Source organism: Cibotium barometz, chromosome 1 (genome assembly GCF_041138505.1).
Source record: "Cibotium barometz isolate CiBa-2024 chromosome 1, ASM4113850v1, whole genome shotgun sequence".
Taxonomy (NCBI): domain Eukaryota; kingdom Viridiplantae; phylum Streptophyta; class Polypodiopsida; order Cyatheales; family Cibotiaceae; genus Cibotium; species Cibotium barometz.
The window spans coordinates 16,039,477-16,050,908 of record NC_141046.1 but is presented as its reverse complement, the minus strand read 5'-3'; the positions used below and the strand labels follow the sequence as shown (position 1 = coordinate 16,050,908).

The window sequence follows — 11,432 nt, the reverse complement described above, 5'->3', positions numbered from 1 at the left end:
CATCACCTCTATTCACACCACATCCATCCATCCATTCTTCTCATCTATCTAATTCCCATAAAATCTCATCACATCTATTCACCTCATATTCTCTCATCACTTCTATATTCGCATCACATCCATTCACCTCATCACCACATCACATTCATCCATCCAATCATCATCTATTTGATTCACATCTTATCTCATCACATCTATTCACCTCATATTCTCATCACCTCTATTCACACCACATCCATCCATCCATTCTTCTCATCTATCTAATTCCCATAAAATCTCATCACATCTATTCACCTCATATTCTCTCATCACTTCTATTCGCATCACATCCATCCATCCAATCATCTATCTATCTAATTCACATCCATCCATCCAATCATCATCTATCTAATCCACATCTTATCTCATCACATCTATTCACCTCATATTCTCATCACTTCTATTCACATCACATCTATCCAATCATCTATCTGATTCACATCTTATCTCATCAAATCTATTCACCTCACATCTCATCACCTCTATTCACATCACACTTATCCATCCAATCATCTAACTGATTCACATCTTATCTCATCACATCTATTCGCCTCACATCTCATCACCTCTATTCACATCACATCACACCCATCCATCCAATCATCTATCTGATTCACATCTTATCTCATCACATCTATTCGCCTCACATCTCATCACCTCTATTCACATCACACCTATCCATCCAATCATCTATCGTATTCACATCTTATCTCATCACATCTATTCGCCTCATATTCTCATCACTTCTATTAACAGAATTTAAATATAGAATTTAAGAGGATTCTATTTTTTGATATAAAGATTCTTTACGCATCTATTTGTGCAAAATTCAATTTTAAGAAAAATAACACTTTTGAAATAAAAAAATCCTTTATGCATAAATTTAATTTTAATGAGAATAACTCTTTTGAAATAAAAATAAATCTTTCATGCATCTTTTTATGCATAAATTCAATTTTAATGAGAATGACATTTTTGAAATAAAAATAAATCTTTTATGCATCTTTCTATGCATAAATTCAATTTTAATGAGAATGACACTTTTGAAATAAAAATAAATCTTTTATGCATCTTTCTATACATAAATTCAATTTTAATGAGAATGACACTTTTAAAATAAAAATAAATCTTTTAGAATGCACAAACGGAGGGAAATACTGTTTTATAATAACCTAATAATAAACTTTAGTTCCACAAAATTTAAGAAAATTTTACCATAACCTCCTTTGTATGGCTGACCATTTCTCAATTTTATCATTCAATTTATGACTTGAATTAATCCAATTTGAATTCTAATATCTCTAATCTACTCCATTTTCTAAAAATCAAGAGAGTAAACAATGAAGAGAGTTTAATCAATCTTTTAATTAAACTTTCTAGGATTGAGAAGGGCTGAATTGTAAAGAAGAGAAGGGGGTGGCCTTTCCATCAAGGCATAGCATCAGATTTTCATTCAACATTTACAAAGCATAAAATTTGAGAAAACCATAATTTTAAGAATTCACAATAAGTAAGAATTAAGCTTACATGGAGCTTGTAAGCTTTCCTTTGGCTTGAGGGATTGAGGGTTCTACTCTTGTTTGCAGCAAGAGTGGCCAGTAAATTCACTTGGTAGGCCAAAAAAACAATTGAATTATTAAGAAATTGAATGTTAAATGGCTCAGGATGACAGAAGCAGAGTAACGATGCGTAAACACCATTAAGCTTTTACAAAGGGTGAGGCTTATATTTATAGGAAAAAGTGAGCCTCTAACCAAGCAAACTGATTCTAGAATTTTCCAGATCACTTTGGTCAATTTTTGACCATTTTTTGGTCAGTTTAGCTTACTTTTTGAATCTAGTTGAAACAGGAGAGAGGAAAGATGAAAATATCTCATTATTTGTGAGTGTAAAACTAGTCAACACATGTGAAATAGGTGCCTCCTTCATGAGGGGTATTCCCCACACTGAGGTGTCAAAAATGCATCATTTCCTCTAGATATCTTTTCTTTTTTAACTAATAAAACTTGTCCTTAGTCAACTCTTCATCTTATGTGCGTATTTACTCATTTTTGGGGGATTTTCTTCTATTCTTCAATTTATCTCCTCCCTACATTTGGTTTAATCTTATTGGTCCATAGGAATCTAAATCCAAAATTTGTAAAAAATTTGGACTCTCACGAGATAAGGTCCTTTTTACCTATTTTCAATTAAATCCAATTGCACATTGGAAAGTTCTTTTTGAGTTTTTGTTTCAAGGGAAATCATTTTAAACACTAGGAGGATTTTTTAATCCAAAAATATCTCAATTTTGAATTATCTCTCTCTAGATATTTTCTCTCTCTAGACCAAAATAGGGTAAAACAAGATCTTTCTTTTATTTCACAGAGGGGAATAATTATAAGATCCAAAGGGGAGGTTCTTACACCTGTACACCTCAAAAGCTAGAGGGAGGAATCTTACATCCTACCCCACTTAAAAAACGCGAGATGTCCTCATCTCATAAAATTAGAGGATAACTCTTTTCCTTAAGATCCAATTGATTCTGGGGCTCCTAACAGTCTGGTGAATCCAACAGAATCTTGGGATAAATATCCCTTATATAGAACTCATCATACATTAAATAACAATTCACTCATATTATAACATTCAAATCCTTATCACAATAATGGTCCATTAGACCGAACTTTCTATGTGAATAGTCCTCCATGGGAGTTTTCAATTATACAGATTTTTAATTTGACATCCCTTAACTTGATCTACTTGGTCAAGTGTTAACAGCAGCAATCTGTCAGCATAATACACTAATCTCAGTGATTTGTTGAAGTCATTAACGTCATTCCAGTTATGAATATCATCATAGGGACTTGTCCCATTCATCCTCATTATGGTTTTGCTCAGCTTCTTATATTTCAATCAAAATTCAGGAATCATTATTTTTCAACCAGAATCCAAATTAACTCATCATTTCTCAACCAGAATTTGAAAATCATATCAACCACATTCGAATTCATCATCTGGATAGCATTTATGCTTATAATTTCAAGTCTTAGATTTACTCGTATATACTGCCAGTAAAGAGCTACAGTTATACATTGGTATATACGGGTAGTCATGATCCTTGGATTTATAAGGTAAATACCATCATGTCTGAGCCTCAAGCAAGTCAGGGATTCCATGCAATTACGGTACTTCCATTTTGAAGACCCAATTACTAATTTATGAATTTCAGTCTGAATAACAGTTTGTATGAATTTTATCACGCAATTACAATCTTTTATTGCTTCTTCATAAATTTTTGACATTTTTGGCTTCTGGATTGATCCTCATTAGCCAATTCGCTCTGATACCAGCTGTAAGATCCCTGTCCCCACCACACAACAAATTCAGGGGTGCTAGTAGGAGAAGTAGCACTTCTTATGCACGGCAGGGTCCCACACTCGAGGCCCTACCCACGGATATCTAGACAAGAGACTAATCTATCGGTTCTTCCAAAACCAAACCCGAAAAAACTTCCCTTTCCCGGAAAGCATGGGCGATTCCTCCAAGATAAATATTTCTCTAACATAGTCAAAAGCCTTAACTAACTGAACTGATCTGACTAAACTCGTAAGTCCCATAGTCAAATCATGGAAAAGATTGCACTTGGATCATAGAGACCAACGCTTCTTTTCTCATTGAGAGGCACAGCCGTTGATTCTTTCCCATAGAACAAGTCTTGTCCGGGATTTACTTCATCTATCGTACCATAACAGAATTGAGTCTCAATTTAGGGATCCATCAGTCTAGCCTAACCCCATCCAGATCTGTGGGTTAGCCAACCGCCCAACCACTATAGTGATGGGATCCAATTAAAAATTTGGTTAGGTTTTCTCCTGGGTACCAGAGAGAAGATTTCCCAGGCCCCCTAGCCGGATATTCATGCAAACTTAAAACTAGTCACACCACTTACACACCCAATATGAAATTGCCTTTTTCACAGAATCAACTATCTTTAAAAAATAATCTTTTAATGAAACCATTGTGTCACTGATCATAATCCTCAAAATCTCCGGTTGAATCCTTATTTCCAATCATTCCTTCATTAGTATACCTATGGCATCATTGGCAACCAGAATGCTTACCACCTATCCACTCAAGGGCCTTTTCGATAGTTCCTAGCTCATAGTAACCGGCAATATATTCACATATCAAAAATGAAATCTCTGTTGAGGATCAGCAAGATCAACCAACGGATCTATATAAAAGAGCCATGGACTCATCCGTTGAGGACCAGGAAGGTCAATCAACCAGATCCATGCCCGAATTCAGAAAACAACTCTTACTCCTTGTTCGAATATCTTCCACGATGCACGTGTGGGTATCGTTCGGTGACCCAGAGCCCGAGCACCATATGGTTAGCACCCTCTAGGATCCTTCTAGCAGGTGACCTAGCGCTTCACTCATAGGCCGCTTCCTTGGTCCCTCATCCACCGTACAGGAAGCTCACCATTTTAATCGAACCGAGGCTGGTCAAGTCCTCGGCCGACCTTACTACGCGAGACGTCCTCCAATGACTCTCCGTCGTTAGTTGTTGCAACTTTATCAGATTAGGTCTCCACGACCTCATTCACAAGAGGGTCAAAATGCTTCTCTAGCATTCTTGACATAAAACAGTCATTTAAAAACAGTTCAAAAATACAGTTTCTATAATGAACTCTCGTCTTTCCACATTGCTCCACATCAAACCATATTAATTAATTCCACAATTATTGCTCCCTTAAGCACTCCCCATGTGTGAGACATGTGGTTGAGAGATTGAGTGTGTGGTCTCCATCTTCTCACATCTCATCACATCACATTCATTCACATCTCATCACATCACATTCATTCACATCTCATCCATTCAGACCATATCATATTCACTCATATCTCATCCATTCAGACCACATCACACTCACTCACATCACATCTCATTCATTTTACCTCACATCTCATTCATTCACATCTATCCTGATTCACATCCCATCACATCACATTCATTCATATCCATCACATTCACTTTCATTCATATCCATCACATTCATTCATATCCATCACATTCATTCTCATCACCATTATATCACATCACCTCTATCCACATCATATCTCATTCATACTTGGATGCTTGAAGAATTTCAGCTTGCTGAGAAAGAATGGCATCCTTTGTAATCTTCTCCTGCTCTCTCTCTTTCTCCACTTCTTCTTTAATATCCTGAGCTTTTCTTGTACTATAAGTATGAGAAATATCTTCAATAACAACTGATTGTTTGGGTTGTCTTGCTGGAGGAATATTAAGAATTTCAAAAGCCCTCATATCTTGACTTGGAATGGGTTCCAAAGCTTTGTCAAACTTGTATCTAAGTCTGGACACAAGCACAAAATCTTTGCTCATAAGAGTGATCCTATGAGCAAATGCAACAGCAATGTATCCATCATTCATAAAGTCGATTAAAAAATCTTCAGCAGCCTCTTGAAGACACATAAGGGCCTGTGACTCCCATCGGACTTTATCAAGATTTGTGTTTCTCATTTTGCCAACTAACCTTTCTGATATGTCCTTGACAACTCGAATAAATGGCAGTTGAGGGATGAGAAGACTTGTAGATTTTTGTGCTGCTCTGATCTCTCTTAATGACTTCACCTGATAGTTTAATCTCTTTCTTGCTGCTGCCCTAGCACGAGGCTCTGGAGGAGGCTTTTCTTGTTTTTCATCGCTAACTGGATTTTTGGAAGATCTTGGTTTGTCTTCAGCTTTTTCAATCTCCAAAGGGGGGTAGACTCTCCTTGCAGTCTGTTTTGTCCTCGCCATTAAAGTTAAAGAAAAAAAAGACCCGATGGAGGTGATTTGTGTGTTGAGATAAAGAAAACTCACAGTGGCCCGAACGAAGCGATGAGGCGCATCCAAATTTGTTGGATAAGCACTATCGCTTGATTCGGGCAATGATAAAAAGAGATGGAACTAAGCGATTGAAGGCTTCCAGAAGTATTGGAAATAGGCAATCGCTTGGTTCTAGCTTGATTTGGAATGGCCAAGTGATAGGGCAAAAATCCCGAACGAAGCGACTAGGCGGATCCAAAGTGGATGGATAAGCACTATCGCTTGATTCGGGCAATGACAAATGGAGATGGAACTAAGCGATTGAAGGCTTCCTAAAGTATTGGAAATGTGCAGTCGCTTGGTTCTAGCTTGATTCGGTATGTCCAAGTGATAGGGTAGGATCCGGAACGAAGCGATGAAGGAGGTTCGATTGATATGGATGAGGTCTATCGCTTGATATGGGCGAGAAGGGTAAAAGGAAATTTCGGGAAATTCGGAGGAGTGATCTCGCTTGATACCGTGTTGGTGAAAAATAGAAATGTTTTCAAGAAAATTAACTTTTTATACCTTGAATCCGTCGTACATAGGACCGTTGGATACACGCGTCATGCAATCATTTTTGCCACATGGCACGAACGGTCACTATTTAAGGTGTTTTTGCCACGCTCCACATGCTCCATCAAATTTTCTCAAAAACTCTCTCAATTTTTTTCTAAACTTTTGGACCACTTATTTTCTCTTAGTCAAGCTGTGCCATATTGTGACTTCCAAGCCCTATTTTGCAAAACCCTCTGTTTTTTTTTCGAACCTTCAAATTGCCAAAGCCCGCACCAAGCGATAGAAGCATTCCAAAACTTTTGGACCACTTATTTTCGCTTCGTTCGGGCTCTTTCATATCAAGACTTCTAAGCCTTCTTCAGATTTATTCAAGCGTTTTTCTCAAATATCATAATGAAAAAAAGTGTTGAGGCACGACATGAACTTGTTGAAGAAAGCCCAAGTGAAAGACTCTTGAATGCTATTTTGCAAGATGGTCATGACATGAAGGTATACATAGATGCAGTGGAGATATTCAATCCAAGGTTTGTTCTTTCAGATGTTTTGATGAAGCTTAAGGACATTCTTGAAGAGGGGAGTACAAACAATTTGAAATGTCAATTGAAGCTCATTGTTTTCATATCGGAGACAATGATTTTTGTCACCTTACCGATTTTACTTAGCTGCCAGTGGAGAAAGCCAAAGTTACAAAGAGGTTCAGTAGATTTTCAAATAGAACCTCTTTCACATGCCCTTCATCCATTTCTTGTCCAATTCATAAAAAGCTTTGTAACCTTGTCCCCAAGGATGTCTCCTTTCTCTTCTTTCTATTTTTGAGAGAAGAAATACAAGATAAAGAGCAACAATCAGAAATTGATGCAGAGAAGGAGGAAGAAAACTTAAACGTCACCACAGTCTCAAAGCTAGAGAAAAGTGAGATTTTAGAAGAGGAAGAAATTGATGTTCAAGCTGAGGAGAAAGAAAGTGCCAATCTTGATGTTGCTGAATTTAGGGCTTTCACTGTTTACTGAAGAGCCCTCAGAGGAAGCAAGCATATCTGAATCCTCTGTAACTGTTCCAAGCCTTCCTTTCTTCTATATCAATGAGAAAGATTTTATTCCTTTGTCCTATCTTCAATGTCTCTTCAATATCAGGGAAGACTACTGTATTGCAGCAATTTCAGAAGCTTGTGAGGTGACCAAAGACTTTATTGATACAGAAGTAGAGTCAAAGGAAGAGTTTTTGGCACTTGATTTGCAAACATCTGACCACACATTTATCCCTGCTCCTGATGCTCTTGCCTTGTGCCTTAAAAGAAAGGATGAGGAGAAACCTTCCCTTAGAGATGAGGATTTTGAGAACAGGTTTATTAAGTTAGGTGTAGAGTCTTTTGGCAGAGATTTCAAGCTTCAGGTAGATTCTGATAAAGTGGAAAGGGTTGGCTCATGTAACTTGATGAAAGACGAAGTAGTTATTGAGGATGAGTTGCAGAAGGTAGTTTCCATTTAATCTTTTGCAAAATGTTATTGTGATTGTAATTTTTTTAAAGTGAGGTTTTTGTCTTGCAGATTGAATTGCTTGATAAGGATGATTTTCTAGGAAGAGCTAAAGGCAATAGAGTGAAAGCTATAGAGACTAGGTCAAGAAGGCCTTCATCTGCTCTCATGCACTACTTACCTACATTGGATAAGGCTGTGTTCTATGCATTCCACATGAACTTCTCTGAAGATGCTGAGTTGCCAATATTTGCTTGAAGGTGTTGTCAAGGTTCATGGGATACACTCCCCTTCAAATAAATGCTAACAAGGTCTTGTTTCTAGAGAGAGCTGCTGCTCTTAGAATCTTTGGATATACTGCAGGTTTCAATGCCTCAAGAGCAGGATACTTTCTTTGCTACTCTAGCTATGCAGCTGCAGAGCTGAGGAGTCAGATATCAATCTTCTTGGAGGTTATAGAAGGAGAAAGTTTTTGAGATACAGAGGTGACATGCCAAATAGTCCCAAGAGAATCAAAAACTAATGTACACACAATATTTTGCAATTTGTATTTGTAATGCTTATAGCATGATTGGAGCCTCTTGAGATCATGTATCTGCATATGTTATGACTATCTTCAAATTTTTGGTGCATACAAGATGGCAAGCATCTAAGCTAATGATAATAATACATGATGAGATGGCATCATTGTGGCAACCAGAACGCTCACCACCTATCCACTCAAGGGCCTTTCTCATAGTTCCTAGCTCATAGTAACCGGCAATATATTCGCATATCAAAAATGGAATCTCCGTTGAAGATCAGTAAGATCAACCAGCGGATCCATATAAAAGAGCCATGGACTCATTTGTTGAGGACCAGTAAGGTCAATCAACCAGATCCATATAAAAGGGCCATGGACTCATTTGTTGAGGACCAGTAAGGTCAATCAACCAGATCCATGCCCAAATTCAAAAAACAACTCTTACTCCTTGTTCCAATATCTTCCACGACGCACGTGTGGGTATCGTCGGCGACCCAAAGCCCGAGCACCGTATGGTCAGCACCCTCTAGGATCCTTCGCAGAGCCAGATGACCTAGCGCTTCACTCATAGGCCGCTTCCTTGCTCCCTCATCCATTGTACCGGAAGCTCACCATTTTAATCGAACCGAGGCTGACCTCAGCCGACCTTGCTACGCGAGATGTTCTCCAATGACTCTCCAACTGTTGCAACTTTATCAGATTAGGTCTCCACAACCTCATTCACAAGACGGTCAAAATGCTTCTTTAGCATTCTTGACATAAAATAGTCATTTAAAAATAATTCAAGAATACAGTTTCTATAACAAACTCTCGTCTTTCCACATTCCTCCACATCAAACCACATTAATTAATTCCACAACCATTTTATAAGTATTCCTATTCTCATCCAATCACATCATTTTCATCTCATCACATCTTTCCTCAATTTATCCTCTTTAGATCTCATCCACTCGCATCCACCCATATCCACATCTCATCACATCACATTTATTCACATCTCATCCACTCGCATCCACCCATATCCACATCTCATCACATCACATTTATTCACATCTCATCCATTCAGACCACATGACATTCACTCACATCTCATCCATTCAAACCACATCACATTCACTCACATCACATCTCATTCATTTTACCTCACAACTCATTCATTCACATCCATCCCGATTCACATCCCATCACATCACATCACATTCATTCATATCCATCACATTCACATCCCATCACATTCATTCATATCCATCATATTCATTTTCATTCATATCCATCACATTCATTATCATCACCATTATATCACATCACTTCTATCCACATCATATCTCATTCATACACATCTCATCTCATTCATCCACATCCATCCAATCGTTCACATGTACGACTACTCGCATCTATCCATACATTCATATCTATCACTTCACATTTTCTCTAAATATCTCTTCTTTTTTAACTAATAAACCTTGTCCTTAGTCAACTCTTCATCTTATATGAGTATTTACTCATTTTGGGGGATTTTCTTTTATTCTTCAATTTATCTCCTCCCTACATTTGGATTAATCTTATTGGTCCATAGGAACCTTAATCCAAAATTTATCTCCTCCCTACATTTGGATTAGTCTTATCGGTCCATAGGAACCTTAAGCCAAAATTTTCAGAAAATTTGGACGCTCAGGAGATAAGGTCCTTTTTACCTTTTTTCAATTAATTCCAATTGCACATTGGAAAGTTCTTTTTGAATTTCTATTTTAGGAGGAATCATTTTAAACACTAGGAGAATTTCTATATCAAAAAATATCTCAATTTTGAATTACCTCTCTCTAGACATTTTCTCTCTCTAAGCCAAAATAGGGTAAAACAGGATCTTTCTTTTATTTCACAGAGGGGAATAATTATAAGATCAAAAGGGGAGGTTCTTACACCTGTACATCTCAAAAGCTGGAGAGAGGAATCTTACATTCTACCCCACTTAAAAAGTGCGAGATGTCCTCATCTCCCAAAATTAGAGGATAACTCTTTTCCTTAAGATCTAACTGATTCTGGGGTTCCTTATAGTCTGGTGAATCCAACAGAATCCTGGGATAAAGATCCCTTATATAGAACTCATCATTAGATAACAATTCACTCATATTAATTCCTTATCACAATAATGTCCATTAGACGGAACTTTCTACAGTCCTCCATGGGAGTTTTCAATTATACAGATTTTTAATTTGACATCCCTTAACTTGATCTACTTGGTCAAGTGTTAACAACAGCAATCTGTCATAGCACAATCCACTAATCTCATAGTGAATTGCTGAAGTCATCAATGTCATTCTAGTTATGAATATCATCACAGGGACTCGTCCCATTCATCCTCATCATGGTTTTGCTCAGCTTATTACATTTCAATCAAAATTAAGGAATCATTATTTTTCAATCAGAATCCAAATAAACTCATAAGTTCTCAACCAGAATTTAAAAATCATATCAACCACATTCGAATTCATCATCTGGATAACATTTATGCTTATAATTTCAAGTCTTAGATTTACTCGTATATACTGCCAGTAAAGAGCTGCAGTTATACCCTCGGTATATACGGGTAGTCACGATCCTTGGAATTATAAGGTAAATACCATCATGTCTAGGGATTCCATACAATTGCGGTACTTCCATTTTGAAGACCCAATTACTAATTTATGAATGTCAGTCTGAATAACAATTTGTATGAATTTTATCACACAGGTAAATACCATCATGTCTAGGGATTCCATACAATTGCGGTACTTCCATTTTGAAGATCCAATTACTAATTTATGAATGTCAGTCTGAATAACAATTTGTATGAATTTTATCACACAATTACAATCTTTTACTGTTTTTTCATAAATTATTGACATTTTTGGCTTCTCAGTTGATCGTCATTAGCCAATTCGCTCTGATACCAGCTGTAAGATCCCTATCCCCACCGCGCAACGAATTCAGGGATGCTAGCAATGGAAGAAGCACTTCTTGCACACGGTAGGGTCCCACA

The 11,432-nt window shown here is 37.2% G+C and overlaps 1 protein-coding gene across 1 annotated transcript; it reads right to left on the bottom strand.

Annotated features, from left to right (window-relative positions):
• Window positions 1-5,146: 5,146 nt before the first annotated feature.
• On the bottom strand, window positions 5,147-5,848 carry LOC147641649 (uncharacterized). Its single transcript, XM_086805945.1, has one exon. It carries the CDS (start codon window positions 5,846-5,848, stop codon window positions 5,147-5,149), a length of 702 nt encoding a protein of 233 aa, XP_086662071.1.
• Between the last annotated feature and the right edge of the window lie 5,584 nt (window positions 5,849-11,432).